The sequence below is a fragment of the Pithys albifrons genome, chromosome 15, assembly GCF_047495875.1.
Source record: "Pithys albifrons albifrons isolate INPA30051 chromosome 15, PitAlb_v1, whole genome shotgun sequence".
Taxonomy (NCBI): Eukaryota; Metazoa; Chordata; class Aves; order Passeriformes; family Thamnophilidae; genus Pithys; species Pithys albifrons.
Genome location: NC_092472.1, coordinates 15,200,787 through 15,222,854, shown reverse-complemented (window position 1 = coordinate 15,222,854; position 22,068 = coordinate 15,200,787). Strand labels below are relative to the sequence as shown.

Here is a 22,068-nt window from a genome sequence, read left to right as displayed (position 1 = left end):
TACTAAAACACAATTCCAACCCACCCATCTCCTCAAAAGAAAAAAACTTTCTACTTATTCGTTCTTACATAAAACATAAAGCCAGAGACTTTTTCAGGAAACTTTCTATCAAGGACCTACTGGATTTGAAAGAGAAGATTTATAGAAAGGGGAGATGGGGTTCTACTTCAGACACTATTTTTGGAAACACAGAACACTTGAGCTGCTGAGCCTGACATTAGTTCTTTCATCCTTTCCTATTTTGAGTATTCCAGGAAATTTCAACTTTACAAGAGAATTTATTTGTCTGGGATTTTTGACTATCACAAAAGTAACAAAACTACAAGTCAACTTAAATTACTCTCCAATCTGCAGCAGCAGCTGGCAAGACCTTCATCATTATTGCAAGTAGAAGGCCAAGATGTGCTTATAAATACAGAAGATTTTGTCACAATAGAACCATGGCACAATCAACATTTTTGCTTGATAACTTTAATAAAAATCCAAACCAAATTGCAGGCATTATTTATTCATAAATACCTGAGCAGCAAAGGTGGGAAACCCCTGCTTTTGCTAAGTTCCAGAGAGAATGTTCACTGGCAAACCTGAAGACAAACATCTGAAATGGAAATAACCTCGTGAACAGGCTGAAGAGCACTACCCTTCAGTAAGTGCATCAGCAGGCAAACGATGCCAGCAAGATGTTTTTAGCAAATGTCTCATTTAGGGTTGTATTGTCAAAGATGCCTAAGGAGAACTGACATCCTAACACAGACAGGCACCTCCTGTCCTCAAAACCTCATCTTATGTGGTCACAGTTAAATCCCAACACATCCAACTTGTTTAAAATGCGGGGGTTTTCCAACCCTCCCACTGTCACAGGGAAACTCCATAAACGCTGCTGTGAGTGCTGCCCTCGCTGTCTCAGCAGTGCTGGAGGCTCCTGAATCCAAGGGCCACTGCTGCCACCCAGGCAAAATGGGTCACAGCAAAGGGAACAAGGACCAGCATTTCAGAGTTTTAAATGCCAGATCCTTTCAACATCTGCCCAGCAGCACATACAAATTAATTTATTACTGTATTTTTAAGCTGTCTGTACATGATTGACTCTGTGACTAGTTCCAAAACAGCCTTCTTTAATACTGATTTTTTTAAGGCAACCCACTTTTTATGCAGACCTTCCAGATCCAGAGTATATTCACTTTCCCCTTACCTTCTACTTATAGCATCAGTAACTGAAAGCTGTTTCACTTTTCTTTGGAACCTAGAAACTCTGTATTCCTTAAGAATCTTGCAAGAATATTCAAGCAAAGTAAGTGGAAATTAACAGTACCCAATCTCATTATTGTATTCAAAGCATGTATTTTTCTTCTGTCACAGCTCTTTTCCCATTTTTCTTTATTATTACCTTAATTTAATAAATGTACCTATGAAAACCTCTAAATAGACAGTGCAAACATAAGGATCTTTATAAATTCAGTTCTCTTAAAAATCCACAGTGTATCTGTGTCAGAAGGGCTGAGGCAGAGAAATATGGAAAAGCTCATCTGTAAAGATAGTGAGACTTTGGCTGCAGTTCACTCAACTTCACAGGGTTCATCACAACAGTATTTGGCTCTCCTCTCTTCTGTTTTCTTCACTACTAATGGATACTTTACTATTTAATTAGTGCAGCATGATCCAAATCCCATCAAAGTCAATAAAACTCTTTTCATTTATGTTCATGGGCTTTGGACCAACTCCTGATTTAATACCAGAATCAAATAAAACACCCTTAGGAAAAGAATAGATACACCATGCTTACACTTGAAAGCACAACCTTAAAACCTTCCTAAGGTTTTTACTTGCTTTAAAGTAAATCTCGTTATTGAACATCTTACAAAAGCAGCTGGACAGGCCTTTTTCTGCCAGTCTGATTAAAGTGTCAGGAGGAAACTAAACGTGTTCACTGCTTTGCTGTGAAAAACCTTCCCACGATTAGTACAGCAGAAGGTTCCACCTTCCTGAAACTCCTGCTGGAGCTCCTACGCTGTGCAGGTACATGAGGGTTCACCCTGTGGGAGGACAGGCTTGGCAGTGCTACTGTATTTAAAAGGTCCTGCCCCCAAACACTTGTTCTTTCTCTGGCACCACCAGAGTTCTGCCAACACAGGGTTTGTTGGGCTGCTCTTCAGAAAACTTCACCAAAGTGATTCACCCATTAAGGCTTTTGGCCGGGCAACATCCACACCTGAGCAGGTGCCATCAGGACAGTCCGTGCCCAGCTCAGGAAAGCTCTGCTCAGTACTGTGTGTATCACAACTGAACCTCCATAACCACTTTAATCAAACCAGGAGAAGAGAGCACTGGCTATTTTTGTCATGCAGAGTAGAGAAAAGATTTTCAGCTCTTGGACTATACCCTACTCACTGCAAAAATGTGTGAACCACAAAGCAAGCAAAATGACACTATGTAAATAGAGTATTAAACCTTTTCCTGATACTTCTGACCCATTTTGGCAATACCAAGCAAGCCACACAAAGCCACCACATCATTTCTTGCATGGCAGCATGCTTTAATTGACTGGCACATTAAACATCAAAGCTCTGTGTAAAGTTCGACCACATTCAGAAATCACATCCCACTGGTGTTGACTCAGCAACAGAGCCACAGAATGCTTTTTTGGATTCCTAAAAGCCCAGACAAAGGAACCAAACCTGTGCTGTTGGTTTTGCTGGGGTTTTTTATTTCACTCTAGTCCAGCCTGGCAGCACAGTAGGCTGGAGACAACTTTCCCTGAAAATAATTTTGGCAGAACGATAATAGAGAAGAAAGAAAATCCAGGGTGAGAATGAGAAGTGCTTTAATCTCTTCTGGGCTGGAGCTGTGACCCTTCCCATGGAATCAATCTCAGCAGCTCTGGAGAGGACTGTCCTGCAGCACACAGGACACGGTGGTGGTTCATGCACGTGTTTCCAGCTCTCTGCTCCCATCTGCCCAGCGCCTCTGGGCAGCCCTGACTCACCTTGTAGTGCCACATGGGCTGGTTTAGGAGATGCAGGAACTTTCATTTGCTCTCAAATGGAGTCAGTATTCCAGCCCTGCCTGACAAACTGGCAATGAGGATAAGTGAGGACATCACTTCTTGCTTTATTCTCCCTTCTGGAGGTACTCATTAAAGGAGAATATTCACTGAACAGGGATTCTGTTATGAATTGCCAGGAAACACAGTGTTTTCTGCTCATTCCTGCTGCCTGGGCTGCTCACAAACTACTCTCATCACCCAGCACTGCAGTGCCAGGGCTCAGCATCTCACCCTGCTGACACTAATCAGATGCCTCTAACTGCTCTTGCCTTTGGTCTTTTTTTTGTGGCCCATCCCTTTTTCTCCCCCAAATTCCACACAGAGACAGTCATCTCACTCTGAACACTACACTTCTCCACAGGAACCACAGTGGTTTTTCCCCAGTGAAGGGAGCCTTTCCAGCCTGTGAGAGGGAAAGCAGAACAGCCCACCAGCCCAGCAGCAGCCTGTGTAGAGGGAGGTAGACTTTCAAACAATCTGCAGCCTTGGAATTCAAGCCCATTAACTGTGGGGGAACAAATCCACCACCTCTTGGCAGCCGTTTCAAACATGGGCATTTATTTGCTCGATGTTCCTCAGCAAAGGAGGGATGCTGGCAAGGTCCCTGGCTCTGGAAGGTGAGGAGTGAGAACCTACAGGCTCAGCTGTCACCTAGAACCAGCTTCAGGGAGGACATGATCACAAGGTGAAAGCTGCCCCCACACAGACTAGAAAACACAAGTATTAGGGCTAATCTAGCCAGTGCACCGTGAGATACAGAGGATTAGATCTGACCTGATAGGTCTCTGACGTCAGCCAAAAGTGGTCTTAATATAAACAAACATGAAATGAAAAGAGAAAAAAACCCAACCATTTCTCACAGTGGGATAGCTAGAATCTACTGGAGAACTTGCAAGCAGTGATTCAATATTCCCAAATTATATCGTTGGGTTAAAGACTGCATGGAATTCATTCTGGAAGTGCTCTATAAAAGCATTACCTGGGCATAAATATTTCTTAAACCCACAAGTCAAAGCAAACACCTCTTTGAATCACACCAAAGCAACACCAAATTCCCAGAAACAGCTAAACCCTTCGAAGACCTAAGTGTATCCACCACAGATGAATTTCACATTACTACCACCATATTTATTCAACAGTTTTGCTAGCCTTGTCATGATTTCTACAGGCTTGCATAATAATATGAAAATGTCACAAAAATTACATTAGAAAGGCAAGTCAAGAGACAAGGAGCCATGAGGCCTCAGCGAGCCTACACTTTGTGTGACAACAAGCAGTGCCCTCAGCTGTGTCTTTAACCCATCTGCCCATTTGAGACCAAGGACCCAGGGAGCCTTCAAAGATCCTGGTCTCCTCCTCCAATGCATTTGGCATTGCCAAGTATGTAAACAAATCCTGAATACATTACTTAAAGAAATCTCATGTTGATAGCATGCACATATTCACAGATCTTGTGTGTCCTGCTGCCTCCCAAGAAGGAGTGTATCTCTTTTCAAACCAAAGAAGGCTGCAATCCAGACTGTCAGAGGAGGGCATGTCACCAGAAAAGTGTGAAAACATCTAATTACATAAGGCCAGGTCCTCAGCTAATGCAAAGTGACAGAGCTCCCAGAAATCCGTGGAGATATGAGGATGCAGATTAACAGAGGTTTGGCTCATTATAATTGAAAGGACCCAACTTCTAATTTTCCCATCTAGTGACAGATTGTTGGAATCCTGACCACCAGAATCTCAGAGTGCAATGGGGAGTTGAAAGGAGATTGCATCAGGGAAAGCAAACTCCAGTTTGGCTGAAAGCATATTTATGATCCAGGAGTTTCAATTAGCTGTTGCTGAGTTATCACAAAAGTCTGTTGAACAGATGTGCAATTAGAGTTTTTCTCATGTTGTTCTCTCTCATGATTTGGGGGGTTTTTGTTGGGGGGGGGTGTATTATGCATTTGTGTTTGGGGTTTTTTTGCAAGTGATGCTGGTTTTATTGAGGTCAGAGCGAACATCTCAGACAGGCAGAGAAAGCTCTTCCCACCACCACGCCTCTAGCAGTGTAGAATCAAAGAAGGGCAGTCCCAGAAAGCAGGAAAATCTTTCTTCTTTCTGGCCCAATCTTTATAGGGAGAAGGAGACAGAAGAGCTGTCAGAATCAGCCTGCAATTTCAAGGCAGCTGGAATTGCCTCATCCCTCCTGGCATGGACTAGAGAAAGGGTTTCTCCTGATCCCTCCCCCTTGCTTAATGCATCATCTCTTCTGTGGTGGGGATGTGGTGTGAGGCAGAAGGGGAAGAAGGTTTAGCAGAGCTATTTCAGGTTTAGAAGCACAACTCTCTGCTGTTCCATCCAGCACACGGGATATAAACAGCCATGGGAAAAGCCTCTCGTACTCTCCTTCCTCACATCACCACAGCACCAGGGGACAGACAACAAGGTGAAAGACAAGGTTATGATGTGGAATAGTCCATGGCTGCTTTATGTCCCAAATTCTTTGCCAAACAGAGAGACTAAAACAAAACACATTCACTACAGCAGATTTGGAACAAACCCAAAGTTCAGCTGTTTGCCATGGAACGTCCCTGGCCTTTATGCAAAATGATGGTGGTTCATGACACAAACATTGACAGAGATCTAATGTTTTTTTCTGTATGATTCTCTGTTTAGATAAATGCAAAATTATACTACATTTTTGTAGGTTCAGCTTTTTCCTTCTATTTTACAAGATGCATTTGACTATTGTTGGTCTTAATTTGACTGCAGTGAAGTAAGCACTTTATTTTCATAGCAAATTCATTACCCTTTCCTACTGAGGAGTTTAAATTAATTCAAGACATCTTGTAAATTGTCTTGTCTTTCTTTGCTTGTCTATTACTTATCCAGACTGAGTTTCATATTCTTTCAGACTAGTAAATCATCCTTTGATTAATCCCATTTTTACACTTGCTGCTTGTCAGCCTTAATGTGCTGTAACTTTGCAAACAAATTTAATATTGACAGACACCTCTTAGCACTTATTTGGGAATTAAATATTTTGGTTTACTGATGAATGGTGGATTGCAATTTTTACAATGAAAACTAAAACTATTAGGCAATTCTGATTTCAAGCTTGGTTATAAATCTGAAATCAACCCACATTCATCCCTAAACCTTCATCCCTGAGCTCCTTAGTGGTATTGAATGGAAGTGGTATAAAATTCCTGCTTCCGTGCTTTGTGGTGGGTTTCTTGTTCCCAATAGGGAAAAGATTTTAACCTTAGGAAGGTTCACAGTGTTCTGCAGAGAGGTGTTTTGAAAAGTTTGAAAGAAAAGTTTGAAAGAAATTATTTTATTTAGCTATTACTTTAAGTATACAAAAAAATTCTTAGGCATTTTCAGCCTTGCAAGCTTCAAAGCCTGTCAGCTTCCAATATAACTCCTGGCACGTGAGAGACTCTTGGCCCAGTTCAGCTGTCTTCATCATCAGGTCCTGATTTATTTCTCAAAGACTGATTCTTAAATACATTCTGGTTGCAGAATGCTTTCCAAACAACATCTCTCACATTCCTTCCACAACTCCTATACTTGGAGAAAGAAAAAAGTCCAGCAATTCTAACACTCGGAAAAATGAAGTGTGTTCATTGCATTTGAGTTGGGTGAATGAGACTTACCCAAAAGTCATGACTTAAAACAAATTAAACCATTATTAAAATAGTAACCACAGCCTGTGCTGCCACCTATCCTTGGTTAATGTCTGTGTTTTCTGGAGGCTCTTTTTCCAAACTACAGGCTCTGTCATGTTTGCCCTTCAAGGGATGTAATGGCCACGGGCACTGGTCCCTGCACCAGCTTTGGGAACCACACACTTCACCAGGGGAGAACACGCAAGATGCATCTGCTTAGGGCAGGTACTGGATGTTAGTTCTGTCTTTTCTATATGGAGGAAATATCAGACAAATTAGAATCACAGAATTACAGAACTGTTTATGTTGGAAAAGACCTGGAAGACCATTGAGTCCAACCATTAACACAGCACTGCCAAGGCCACCACTGTACCATATCCCCAGGTGCCACATCTGTATTCCTTGGGCAGACTGTTCCAAAGCTTGACAGCCCTTGAAGTGAAGAATTTTATTACTAATATCCAATCTAAAAATTCAGCAAGTCTTTGGAGTAAAATCTGTGCTTTCCCCTATTCCCTTCTAAAGCCTATCATTTTACTGTGTTCATAATAAAATGCAAATGGTTTATAACTATTCTTAGCTCTTGAAATAGTTTTTCTCCCAAGAAAATAAGCCTTTCTTTCCTGTTGGACTCGCCGCATTATTTTGACTTTCTCAGTCCTGTACTGCACAGTGCTCATGATCTCATGCCAAAAAAGCACATGTTCAGAAGTACAACTTGAAAAAGAAATCCCTCCTACAGACCAAATTGTGCAAGAACACCCCTAAATCTGCAGTCCCCATCCTGGGTGTGCAATGGGAAGGTGCCTCTGGATGGGTTTGCCTAAAGGGGCTGATCTATGTCCAGAGCTGTGATATTAAATCAGAAAACACATTAATAAAGGCTTAAAGATTCAGGGTCTACATCAAAATGTGCCTCTGCGTTATCCTAAAACCTCAGGATATTTTGATTTCATGTTTTCCAAAAAACAGTTTAAATGCTGATCATAAAGCAGATTATTTCCTTCTCATTTACTTGCTTCAAAAAACTGTAGGTATAATTGACCTTCATTAAAGAGCAAAACCAGCAGCTACCTACAGTCAGCACACCTAGTGAAGAGAAGTAACTTAAATGCATAAACTAGTTTTATCTAGTTACAGGTAGAAGGAGCTCTTCTTATCCACAGAGATACCAGTGATGTCCACTGACTCTTTCTCATTACAGGATTAATAGACTTCATGCTTAATTTCAGTAGAAAATAGATTGTAATTTGTCCCCTGAGGTCCACTGGGCTGGAGGTTAAATGCTGGAAAAAAGTGATCTGACCATAAAATGAAATTCAAACACAGAGGTGGCATCCATAGGAAAAGTTAAAGGGAATGACAGTAGGAAAAAAGTTAAATTAGCTTTATTTATAGCTCACCACATCAAAAGAAAAGTGAAAACACTGTACTTTGTAGGTGGAAGAGTCAGAAAGCTCCAGGGACAGCGGGCAGTTTCAACCTCTAAATCCTCCACAGAGAGCTGCACAACTGAAGAATTAATTGTACGTGTTTATGTTGAAGATAAAGGTCACAAGTGCAGCATTAAAGAGGCAAAATGATAATTTTTATGTAAACCAATCAAAAGAGAATAAGAAATATGTACACTTGAAGGGAGCACTGAAAAATTTAAACACGCTTAGGATACCAAGACCAAAAAGTAACAGCAAGTTCTACAAATGGGACTTTAATTTTAACAAGGTAACGTTTTGGAAAACAAACAGATCAGTAGATACAAGGGACATGAAGCAGGGGGAAAAAACAAGTATATAAAGCAGTGGTCAGAGCAGGTCTTCTCTGTGGGATCAGAGAGGATAAAATGATGCTGAGTTACCATGGCCAGCAGTTGAACCTCCCCACCTGAGTGGCAGCCAGGCCATGTAACCCACACCAGTGGGCAAACTCTCTCACAAGTGCACACAAGACACACACACACACGACACACACACACAAAAGTTGTCAAGAGAAACTCGTCTGTACTGTAAAATGACACCTTCAAAATAACATACTTGGGATGATTTTCACTGGCCTGGTGATTTCTGAGACTTCAAGAAAGGGAACTGGCATCTCTGTCTTTTCCTTGAGGGAAACTCTTACTTTAAAACACTTCCTTTAAACAGAAAACAGTTACTTAGGAGTAAAAGCAAAACATTAGTGCTGAGATTCACACTTATGGCTCTGAGAACTCCAGATCTGAAGAAAGTACCAGACGTTTTGAGACCTGGGAATAACTCAGATCTGTAACAGAAACTGTGATTTAGATATGAGGAAGCAAAATGCTCTTCTGCACTTGAAGAGGGCAGTCTTCTTTTCAATGTTACAGTTTAATAGAACAGTGCTGAAAATAGCGTGTGAAATGTAGGCCTTTCATTTGCAGACTATTAAAACTGGGAACCCGCTGTGTCAAGACTCTGCAAACCAAGATGAATTTAAAACACACACAGATAAAGGGGCTAAAGGAACCAGATGTGATGTGTTAAAGAACTCACTGAAACTTTGGAAGAAAGAAATAGATCAATAAAGGGAGAGGGTGATCCGAAAAGGAGGGTGTGCACATCAGAGCTGTCCGCGGGAAGCAAATGCAGGTTGTGCAACCCCTACAAGAGACCAAGACCTGCTCCCTGGTTCTGTTTTAATCAGACCCAGTATGAGACATGCCCTAGTGTGCAATTAAGTAATGGCATGACCAGCTTGCAAAGCAACAGTCACCACTAATAAAGAGTCCTCAGAAGTAGGTCACATAAAATACCAGTGTGATCTGTGGAGAAAAGGTCCTGCTCATGCCACTGTGGGAATTGTTGATCCATAAGATGGTTTTCAACCTTCTTCAGCAGAAAGTAAACATGTCATTAACTCAAAAGGTGGGAATGCCTTGCCATTTGCAGGAGTCCTAAGTTCTCAGAGAACACTGAAACACCTCTCCACACCACTAGTGAGATGGCACCTAAGTAAGCTGACAGCACTTTTTGAGGGACACACCTTTGGAAGCTGAAGAGGGGCAGACTTCTCAAAATAGGTGTTCTGCTTACCCCAGAAATTAATTATGACCTTACCAAAATTAGTTCCTATATTTGGAGCTTTCAAGATGGAAAGCAGAAGAAGACATTAGGAACATTTTCTTGGATGTACACAGTTTAATATTCTGGTTGGAAAATGAGAGAACAGTATGGCCGAGATAATACAACAATGAGGACAAGGTCAAATAGGACATAAGGAAATACCTATATTTTATCCAAAGGCCTACAGCATACCACAAAGATACCAGTTTTGATTGCCTGAGGAAACTCTGACCAGATGGTGTCCACCTGTATGATGTAGGAAATTACTTACTTTGCTATCAGATAAAATGTGGGTGAGATGATCCATGCACAGAAGATGCAAAGAAAAAAAAAACAGTACTCACTGATGACAGAGTGGCTTTTAAGGACAGCAGAGGATAATTTACTCCAGTCAGAGGCTGAATCATAGTGTTTATACTCTCTGTGTTTCAGACTATAACTTTTAAAGGGAAAGTCTGTGCAATTTACATAACAGAAGGGCCTGTCCAACTAGGCTGGCCAGGGAAATGAACACTAAAACCCCAGATAACAGGTTGCAAAGCAAAGTTTCTGTCCTCTGAAGACATATGAACATGCTTGGGTGTCAGGCATCAAACAGCTCCACTGCTTTCTGTCAGGCAACACAGGTGTTTTAAATAGTGTGTGTAGATGTGGATGTGCAGTCAGACTCTGACTGTGCTGGAATTTACATAAGTGCTTGGCTTAGACTTGTGGAGACCTCAGCTGAATGCAAAAGACCTTTCAGAAAGGGTTAATAGTGATGCCATTCTATTCCTTTGCAGAGGAAGGGCTGCTAAAGAGAATGGCTTTTACATTACCCCAAAAAAAAAAAAAAATAAAAAGGCAAATTTGGTTTGATTTTGGTTTCATTTCAAGAGAAAATGTTCCCAAATTTAGAGATTATATATGCCAAATTTTCCCAATCATAATGTAAATCCTAAAAACTTAGCATACAAAAAGTGGATTACTGGAATTATTTGAAGTAGGCATCTGTTTTAACTGTCAGGCACTCGACCTGACCAGACTTTGAAGATAATATTGTGCTACCTTGAGCTCTGCTTTTTTGCTACATCACAAACCAGTGTAATCCAAAAACCAGATAAAAAGAAAAAAAACTAATTGTAAATCCATATGAAAGCAGAAGATGGATGTCTAAAAAGAAATATAACAGTTATATAAGCATCTTTGCCTTCTCCTGGTATAGTCATTGTGAGGAACTCCTTCACCCTCTTATCCAGGTAAAATACATGTTCCACCTAAGGTGAGTTAGATTCAACTTCAGCTTTGTGGCCAGTTCAAGAAAGCAACACTGTCAGGAAGGTACATAAAAATGTAACCTTAAAACTCACTGACTTCAAAGAACTCAAGCTCATTCTCAAAGTGAAGATGGACTATACTAAACAAGCGTAGACTTCAGAAGGTGTTTAAATGTCTTCAGGGAAAATATTTCCCCAGGAAGGAGAAAGGTGGGCATTTGACATGGGAAGCTGGAATTGCTCTGAGGAAGCACCATTGGCTGAATCTGAACCTGAACTTCTACATTTACAATTTACAAATTGGATTATATTAATACGTCCCTGTCAAACAAACATGAAAAAAATCCATTCTCTGATTTAAAAAAGACCATACTATTAATACAAATAATAAGTAACAAAGTCTTGGGACAACTGGCAGACATGCAGTTACATTGAGAGCAGCCAAAGCAGCAGCCAGTTCCTGAACATCCATGACTGGTTAGTAAAGCAACTGCATAACCCCAAACCTACCCAGGGCAGGCCAGGGATACAGATATTGTCATACTGGGACACAGATATTGTCATACTGGGACACAGATATTGTCAGACTGGGACACAGATATTGTCAGACTTGCAGGAGTTGAAAAAGCACTGCTGGTGTCCCAAGCATTTCTAGAAGAAACAGCATCTGGGCAAGCAGCCAGCTATCAGGCTCCTCTCAAACAGTTTGGGAGGGTTGTTACAGCACACAGCAAAGGCTGAAATGTTGGAGAGCAAACCCTGCCTAGTTCATCACATAAGAAACAAGTCCGTTATACTCATTAGGTGACTATGGGTTGGTACTCCCAGACATACAATGCTTACAGATCAGTAAGAAAACATACAAACCTACATGTGTTGAAAAGCTCAGTTTCTGTATGTCTGCTTCTAACAACTTTTCATTTTAGTGACAATACAATGAAATTTTTGGACAGCTGATCTTTTAACTTTTAAAAAAGAAAGAGGATTATTCTAATGAAGCAGAGCTAGGACATCAATGTTGTGTTACTGAACCTGATGTTCCTTCATTTCCTTCAGTGGGTGGTAGGTCATACTGAGTACTCATCCTGAAATTGTGATCCCCAGTCTTCCAGGAGCCTGTCAGTGAGTCTGACTCTGCACTGCAGCCTCATTTAATCTTATGCTCTTTATCCATTTCAGATGTGGGGTTGGTATTGTGTTTCTCCTATACCTGTTTGTATCTAAGATCACAAACTATAAATGTTATGAGGAGACTGGGAGAAATTTTATGTCTCTGAATTTTCACAACCAAATTCTGCCATCCTGAAGAATACTGTCAACCTGAAGAAGACATTTTTGGTACATCTGCCTCAAGCACTGCAGAAGTATTTGTCATAAATCAGTAATTCACATGCATAAAGGGTTCGTCTACAATGGAAGGTTCATCTCCTGAGATGAGGAAAGGGAGTTCCCACAGTTCAGGCAATAATCTGAAAGGATTAACATAATTCCAACTTTTTCATTGTTTATGGCACTTTTTACAGTCTCCAGCCATTTCTCCTTCAAAACCCATGGAGAGGACAGCCAGTTCCCTCATCCTCCAACTGCATCCACAAGTAAGAACCTGGCCAAGGACCAAGAACATCCTCAAAGTGCAATAACTTCCACAACAGCCTGCAGGCCCAGGACAGCTGACTATGCTGGTTCTGCCCACTCAGTGGAGAATTAGTTTGAATGCTACCAGACCAACCAAGACAATAACTAGTTGTCCAGAGCATTTTTATCTTACGTGGGAAAGTTTTCACAAAACTTTTTTTCTAATACAATAAAAATCACATTCATAATTCAGAGAGCTGTAAAAAAGCTATTGATTATCTCCAGCTTTCCAATGATTTGTAAAGACCTGTTTCAGCTCTGAAAACATACATAGTTTGCACACTTGAGAAGTTCTCTTCATCTGTCTCAGATTTGATTTTTAAGTCGATAAAATTAATTTTGTCATGGACTTCTGATAGGGAAAACCATCAGTGCTCAAACTAACTCTGTATCTCCTGAGTCAGGGCAGCAGAACTCCATCATTTATAGTACAGTTCAAAAATTCCTTCACAGATTTACTATTTTCATGTGAATGCCTTCCAACAACTTCTCATTTGGCAATATCAATTCCACCAGCCAGATTCTTCTCAGACAATGACTGGAAAATAAGACACAGTTGGTAGTAAAGTGCAAACCAAAGGAGATGTTCAGAAAAAGCAACATCAGAAGTTGGCAAAGTGGCAGATGCATTCGCTGACTTAAAGCAGATTCAGTCAACAAAAGTTTGCAATGTAAAGACCAAAATAGGAAACTTCAATTCCAGTATTATTTCAGACCACCAGAAACACAGACAGATGTCAAACAACTTTCAAAAGCAAATGCTTCAAGAAACTACTAGGAATTAAATGAAAGAAGTTTATAACTAACACTTGTCAGTTGACAACTCCATTGTCAGACAACTCTACCATCCCTGTCTCCAGAGTAACCTGGAAAAGGAGGTGGAAATACTTTGGGGTATGTCAGGAACACTGGCCATGGTGCCTGTATTGTCAAGGAACTGAAAAAAATTCATGATACTACAGAATTTCTCCACTTAAGCAAACTAGGTGTGAAGTAAAATATGAGCATAGAAAACTAGTTGAGAATAACTTTGTCTGTGTCTTAATTCACATGTAAAATGCCAATAAACCTGAGAAAATCAGAGAGCCAAGTGGTCTCCAAGAATGTCTTGCTGGTGATACCAAAGACCCTTGTATATTCCTTGCAAACACAAGGAATAAAAAGGTAAATGAAGTTACATGCAATGTTAACTTCAGTGGGTTACTTCCTCATTTTTGCTGTCCATGGGGCAGTGGCTTTTGGAGAATCACTGGTAGGTATAATTCCTTGGAGTTTGTGTAATTCTATAGATCATCTGTTTTATACTCTCACCCAACAAGAAAAGAAGAAACTGAGATGGAAGGAATGGGTAGAGGTGGAACATAGTACCCAAGGGACTGGAGTTCAATTTGTTGTTCCACAGCAGATTTACTGCACAGTCTCAGGAAAATCATTACTGTCAGATGCTTAAAGGTATTAAGGTAATGCTTCCTGCAGGAAGGCTTCAGTGACCTGGACAAAAAAAATTCATGTCTCTGCATGCAACATTTACCATGTAGATACACGCTGGAGAAGCAGTAACCCATTTCCAAATGGATTAGCAGAACCACAGAAGTTGTAGTGCCATGAGAGAACCAGCCTGACATCCAGATTAGAATGTGGCAGCTCTCCCACCAGACCAACTCTGCCACTTCCTCCAATGAAACAAGAATGCTGGGAAAAGGAAAGCAACACTGGTTGTGCATACAGGTAGAAAAGGACAATTCTTTTGGTAGCTTTCTGGATTCCAGCCATTTATGAGTGCCATTGAATTGAGGTCTGGTTTCATTGCTCTGTGTTTGAGAAAGTACTTACAAAAGCAAAAAAGAGCAGTATTTTAGAAACTCTGTTATTTTCACATGCAACATGAGGTCTTGGACCTTTAGAGTCTTATCCATACTTTGGCTTTAATTCCTGTTCTTTTTTATCATAACTCTCTTTTCTAAATATAGGGAGTTCACACTCAGGGAAACATGGGAAGGGAGAATGGACAAGCCCTCCCTGCCCTTACAGTCAACACCTGTGCTGATGAGCAGAGCACAAAGCAAGCAACAGCCATCAACAGGATCTTCCTCCACCTTTCAGCACAGATGAACAAGGAAGAAGAGCTTTGGCTCCTCCCCAGTTCTAAAAGTAAAGAGCAAGTAAATTTTGAGCAAGCAAATTTTGCCTTACACAAAATGATCTGTGCCAAGTATGGGAAAAGCACAGAACTTTTTGTTTCCCACCCCTAGGCAGGACTGCAGGTTCACACTTTGCTTTCTGAATGACTTTTCTTGCTCAGTTCTGGTGCTCCTCTTGCCCTCCAGCCAGCTGTCCACATCAAACAACTGCAACATTAAAACCTGCTTCTCAAAACAGGAATGCACATGGCTAAGAGAAACCACAGAGAAGGAAAGACTAAGGGGAAAAGTATTTGATTCTCTTCCATTCTCAGAGCCAACATACTATCTCCATACATGTCATCTTCTTGGCACAGCAAACAGACAACTTCCTATGACTAAATAAATAGAAATAAAACTGACTCCTACTGGCTCTTTATGCAGAGACAGAACACATCACAATTAAGCAATCTCAAAATTATGAACAAGGAAATATTGGCTGGATAAACTCTTCATTATAAAAAAATTCTCTCACTAAACAAATTGCTGTGCAGTAATTACTGCTCAAATGACAGATATGACAGTTTAAGATGTCAGGGACAAACAGTGATAATCTGACTGCTGAACATGCACTGCAGAACAGAAAGCTGCAGCAAGTTTTAAAACATACAGCCTTGCAAAATGTATCCCAGGGAGCTGTTTTGCATATAAAACTCAAATTCTTCTGCAACTTTCCATCAATCACTTGATTAGGCAATGAAACTCACCAAGAGAAAGATGCATGAAAACAGACTTGGAATAAATTAAAATTTTTCAGGTCAAAAACATATTTTACCCGTGAAAATTTGTTCCCAAGGCACTCCAGCCCATTATTTAGGATTAATCTTCCTAACATTTCCCCTGGCAGGCTGGAAGTGAGAAATTTAAGAGGATGCTGAGAACTTTGCCATTTCATCCTCTGTTTCAGAGCATCAGATGTCTTGGACAACTTTAGCACAAATAAACATAAATCCTGATTTCAGCTGCTCTGCTCCAGAGTAGCTACCTCAGAGCATGTGCTCAAACTTCTAGTGCCACTGTCTGTAAAGCAGCGCCTGGTGCAGCGCAGTTATTCCCACACAAGGGAACATTAGTTAATTTGCATTCACAGTTACCATATGAGGTGTGAGTTTCTGACAGTCCACACATTTTATATTTAAAGACTGTAGGAAATTAATATAATTATCTTTGATATAATAACAAAAGTCACTTACCAGCCCATCGCAATTGCTGATAGCGACTGAAGCGTTTGGCAAGTCAGTGATATCCCCAACATAGAGGCAATTCCCATAGAGAGGTTCGATGTGAGTCTCCTCAGAGTCCTCCTGCCACTCAACTGTTGCTCCAGGGGCCACGAGCCTCGAGTTTGGCCGCAACCTGAAGTGAAACTCTCTTCCAAAAACAGTGACATTGTAAAATATTTGCTCATTTGCTGCTTCATGTTGCAAGTCCTCCACAGCCCTCCTGAAGCGTGCTTTTGGCGGTCCAGACACCAAGTGGGATAGGAACCTGCCCTCTGAATCTGTGCTGGTGGGGATGACAAGGCTGTACTCCTCTATATTCCTCAGAATGGAATCTTTATAGGGAGAAAGCAAGAGAGGACAGAGATACTAGAACTAAACATATCCTGATGCCGCGGGATTTTTATTCCATTATTCATTAGCACAGCAGACACTTACATAAGGCAGACGGACACTGCACTCGGTGCAGGCACTTCGTTCACCTGCATGAAGTGTGCAGAGTTCATTCAAACTTGCATTTTGCTCCCCAAAACACCAGACGGCAGCGTAAGCCTCCCCACCCTGCGGGATCCTGCACTCCTGCCCTTGCAGCGGGGTCCCCTTTGCCCACCCACCCGGGACCGCGCCCCCTGCCAGCCCCGTCCATGACCGGGTCGCCTCGAGGACTTTGGGGCTACCCAGGTGGCCAGAGGGAGCTGGTCCACTTCGGGATTGCTCGGAGAGGCAGTGATAAGGACTGGGTTTGCAGGTGGCAAGCCTGCAAGGGAAAAGGCACGTCCCTCCAACTACCCCCGGTGCGGCGGGGATGAGTCGAGCAGTGATGCGGACGCCACGGGGAGCGGTCGGGAGCGGTCCCTGCGGGAACTCGGAGAGTTTTGGACCCAGGCGATAGCCAGGGCAGGAGGAAGAGGAGGCAGACGAGCTGCCATGTGCTTCATCCCGCACGGGGAACTCCAGGCGCCGCGCCCTGCTCCGCGGGGCAGGCGGCGGGCGGCGCGGGGCTGCGGGCGCAGCGCTGTCACCGCCGGGCGCTCCCCCGTCCCTTCTCCCGATCCCCGTTCCCGCCTGCCCCTTGCAGGAAACAACTGGAAACCCGTCAAAAGTAGCCGCAGAAGAAGTTCAAGGCGAGCGGGAAGCCGCGGGGCGACGAGCTGCGACTTGGGACGGGCGGGCTGCGGGCAGCGGGGCAAGGCGAGCAGCCCCGAGGGGCGTCCCGATGGAGACCTACCTCTGTCCCCGGGGCGCCGCAGGGCGCCGGCGGGCAGGGCGAGCGCGCAGCAGAGCAGGACGCAGGCGATGCCCGCGGGAGGGTCCATCGCGGCGGCCCCGGCCCGACGCGGGGGCTGCCCGCAGGCGGGGCGGGCCAGGCGGCAGCCCCGCTCCGCTCCGCGCCGCTCAGCGCTGCCCCGCGCCCCGCCGCCCGCGCATTCGCCCAGCCGCAGCCGCAGCGGCAGTGGCGGCCGCGCTCCCGGCTCGCAGCGAAGCAGAGACACCAGGAGGCGGCGGGGGTATAGTACTGGAAGCACAGGGCGTGCGGAGTGAAGTCAGGCTGATTGACAGAGGCGCTGCCACACGGCGCAGCCGGGCCGCGGGGAGCGGGGCCGGGACCGCCCGCCCCGCCGGGGCAGCCCCCGCGCCGCCCCCGCCGGGCTTCCCCGGCCGGCACCGCCCGCCGCTCCCCCGCCCCGGGACGGGGCCGCCAGCGGGGACGGGAGTTCGCTGAAAGTGTTTGGAGGCAAAAAGAAACGCCCACGCGCTGCGCCCGGGACCCCCGGGCGCTGGGGCAGCGTCCCGTTCCCGACCCCGCGGGCTGCGCCGTCCCGCTCCCGGCGGCGCATCCGCATGGAAACTGGTGTTCAAGGAACACCAGAGACAGGCAAAGGAAACTTAGAGCACATCGGCGTGAGCTTTGTTGGAGTCTTGCTTTCCAGCTGACAGCAAAGACCCAAATGGAAAAAGTGCCGCCAGCAGAGGCAAGCCACAATCAGAGATGATCTCTGATCCAATAAATGAACTCTAAGCAGCCATTTCACAGGAAAAATTGCTTGGGCTATTAGCTAATAAGACTGAAATTACTTGCTGCAAAGCCATCTTATACTAAATATCTGCAATTGGAGAGACAGATCCTGAAACTGTTTAGGAATACTATAAATATGATATAGAAGAAGATTTTTTAAATAATTAAATAATCAAGAGTGTCCTTTATGAAAAAAAAAACAAATTGTATTTGTTTCCATATGGCCAGGAAAAAATGCCATATCGCTTATTCCCTTAAGATAATGTATATATTTACTCAGCTGTTACATTACTGGGATCATCTGCTGTTTTCACCACTTTACTCTTTAACCTTGCAGAATTCTGTAAGCCCTTCTCCTGCTCCCACCATCCCACAGCCTTACCTGCCCCGAGCTGATTCACACTGTATCTGGATGTGTTATGCCCCTCTGGAAATCTGCATGCCATGCCTTCCTACCTGCTCCTCTGCCAAGGAATTTTCCTGGGCATCCTTGTCTACTCTTGCTCCTTTATGACTAAAGGTCCAGTTGTTACCTTCCACTTCTACAATATGGACACAGGTGAAGGGTACAGAAAAAAATAACAGCAAGCCAGTCCTGCTCACTGCCAGTGATGGGGGTTTATGGATCCCAACCCTGATCAGTTATGGCAGTATCTGATTTCTGCTTGCTTGGTTTGATGTTCTAGTTTGGTTTTCCCATTTTTTATGTTAAGAATAAAAAGAAAAAGATTATTCTGAATAATGGAGCAGATCTATTTGTACATTGAATTTAAACATCCCTTTACTTGTCATTTCAAATGACCTCTGCTTGGGATTGCTGTCTGCACCAGCCTTCTCCCAGTTCTTCCTTTTGGTTTGGTTTTCTGTTGGCTCATTTCTTTGTTTTGTTTTGGTTTTGAGTCCATATTGAGCAGCTTCTCTTACTTAAAATCTCATATACTTTCATCAGTACACAGCTGGTAAAGTTCCAACTTCATTTTTATTGGACTTGTATTTTAAGCTGATGATGTGGCTTTTTTTATGTTCCATCCATCCCATCCTGCTCAAATTGAAATAACTTCTGCACAGAAACTTGAAAGGGAGAGGGGCTGGCCCTCTATATTCGAAATCAAAGTTCTCATTTGTGTATCATGCATCCAGAAAAAAATAAGGAAACTGAGTAGGTTATAGAAGTACAAAACAACCCAGCCAATAGCTCTGCTAATTAAGATGGATTTTTACTTTTGAAAATACTGAAGGTTAGAAAACATGCTGTAGTATGGATAACAGCTGTACTTCAGAGAAATGATACAAACAGAAAGAATCAGTAACTGCCTTCATGTGGTTTATTTCTATACCAAAACCAAATTCTATGTGCACATATTGTTACCTTATAACATGGGAACAAAAGGTCCATGGGCTCCAGGGCTTGGGGGGGAATGTTTTAGAACCTTCTTTAAAAAAAAAAAAAAAAGAATGAGTGTCAAACTGTGGAGCCAGATATGCAGTTGGTAAAATCTGTGCTTCCACTGAAGTCATTGGAATAAATCCTGATCCCCCGCTGAAGTCAGTGAGAGTTTTGCCATGGGCTTCAACAGAGCCAAGATTTTCTGTGATAGATTCCTAATGCCAATTCAGACCAACTGAGGATGTGCCACATGGCACAGCAATGGGCCCATTATCCTTGAAGAGGAAAAATGGATCCATGTTTGACCCTGAGGAGGTGGTCCAAAGCATGCCAACCACCACAGAGCCTGGAGAAGTGAAATTCAAGAAGGTAAGATCGTACATCCCTACTCTTACACAACTATGGCAGAAAAATTCAGGGCAATATCCTCCTCAAAACTAGTTCTTCCCCATTTCCTTAACTAGAATTCTTGACAGAGGCAAAGTTGTGGCATGAGTTTCCTTGATAGGATTTTGCCATGCATGTTTCAGTTCCCTTTAGAATTAACTAGAAAAAAACTCAATGTGAAATGTATGGACTGCTGCATTACTTATAGCCCATGAACCTCTAAATTGATTGTTCTGAATGAAGTCATGTCATATTTATTTACTGGAATGAAGGGAGGAGGAACAGATAGTGCAGCTGTGCCCTGATAGTTTGATCTGAGGGCATGGCTGTGCTGCTGCCAGCCATGGCTACCATCCCACAGATGTTTGCCTTCACTGGATCCAGGCGTATAGAAAGGAGAAAATGGTGTTCTGTGTGTTCTGAGTGAGTACCCAGGCTGAAGGACAGGTGCTCCACCAGCTTTTGCTGAAATACCCAAAGTAGCTTTAAACAAGCTGAGGTACAAACAGCCCTGTAACTGAACTGATATGAAGTTCAGCACAGATTGACAGAGTATTTACTTTGATTACAGGTACAGTCTTCACTCAGGAGGACTCAGTTCATGCAACATTTAATTTTGCTTAGGAAAATTAAAACATCCTAAGCTTAAATCTTCAACTACTGATGTGAAGGTGTTTAAAACACTTATAACTGCATATTGCAGTGAGAAACCTTATATCTGACATTGCTAAGGTCTCTTGTTGTTTTCAAGGGAAAATCATTTTTTCCCTACTTTTGTGTGGCCCTGAGGGGAGATGCTGAGCCTTCTGCAAAGGACACATCACCACCTGAGCAGGTAACTTAGAGTCTGCTTGCAGCCCTCATGACACAACGCAGTGCAAGCTCTCAGGTGAGAGGTTTCCACAAGGGGAGTTCTCATTCCTGACCTCCTAATGGAGAATATGGTACCTGCCTGCACAAGGACTGCATGTTACCTGTGTTATGTTTCTCATGCAGATGATCATCTTTGCTCTCACCCTTAACTGCTGTGCACACTTTGTGCCTATGCAACATTATAAAGCTTAATAAAAAAGAATAACAATTAAAACAGGGTGCCAGGTCATTTCCTTCACACTTGACATTTCCAGGCTTCATGTTGTTTGAACCCTTTTGCCGTTGTGTGGCACCATGATGTACTACCTAGGAAGAAAAAGCATGTATTTAATGCTGATTTTGAAGCAGTGCGTGCTAAAGAGCAGTAATTAAAACTGGAACAGTCTTGCCTTTCCCCACCTTTACTTCAACACAGTAATGAAACAATCCATCACATAAAAAATAGACCAATGTAACAATTAATAAATTACCAAATTATCAAGCTCTTGTTAATAACTTCACTTCCACTCTTTTTTTAAGAAAGTGCCAAAGAAATATTCTGAGATAAGTAAAGTGACAATAAACTAGATCAAAGCAGTAGGACCCAGGATAGTTACTTTGATTCCTGGAGTAAGAAATTAGGTAATATTATGAAAAATTAAAATCTTTAATTGGTAACTAATAAAATCCTGCCTTCAACAGGAAACTACTGATTGAATTTATAAAAGAGGGGCATGCCCTCTGCCTGAAAGTGTCCAAGCCCCTCAGGAGACTCGGATGGTCCTGCTGAGCCAGGAGCAGCACAGGACATGCCACAGAACTTAAGGAATTTTACTGCCAAAAAAACTTAGGCAGTTGGAGGGTTTGAAGCCTGTCCTTGTTGGGCTACAGGACTTCATTCTCACTTCAGCTGAGATGCAACTGCACAGTCTTCCCAGAAGGAACAGCAGCAGGCATTCCTCCCAGCCTGGATCTGTCACTGCTGGGATACCTGAAGCCTGAGACAGCACAGAGGACAGGCCAAGAGATTAACCTGAAGGATGCTGGTCACACAGGGAGCAGCTGTGGGCACCTTCTTGGGCCCATGCTCATTGATACCACAGGTTCAAATTCCTTCTGCACTGCCCCCCAGCCCTGCACCTGAACTGTGCACACATGGGAGTTGGGACTCAAATCCAGGGAAGGAGTAACAGAGCTGGGGGGGTGGATCCAAGTTTTCTTCCGCACCTTCAGTATCTGGTTCAGACCCTTTATCCTGATTTTGTGGTGCATAGTAGATGTTCCATCTTAATTCCCCTTTACTTTTCCCCCCTTAATTCCCCTTCTCTGTCAGCATAATGCATAAAATTTTATTGTTACCACTT

At 43.0% G+C, this 22,068-nt stretch overlaps 1 protein-coding gene across 1 annotated transcript in view; it reads right to left on the bottom strand.

Moving 5' to 3' along the window:
• ADAMTS2 (ADAM metallopeptidase with thrombospondin type 1 motif 2) overlaps positions 1-17,525 on the bottom strand; it is a 173,662-nt gene extending 156,137 nt beyond the window's left edge. Inside the window, exons 1-2 of the mRNA XM_071570373.1 lie at positions 17,290-17,525; positions 16,035-16,396 (exon numbers count right to left, since the gene is read on the bottom strand). Of these exons, the coding sequence (XP_071426474.1) occupies positions 16,035-16,396; positions 17,290-17,377 (450 nt within the window). The 5' untranslated portion in view covers positions 17,378-17,525. The remainder of the gene's footprint in view (positions 1-16,034; positions 16,397-17,289) is intronic.
• Between the last annotated feature and the right edge of the window lie 4,543 nt (positions 17,526-22,068).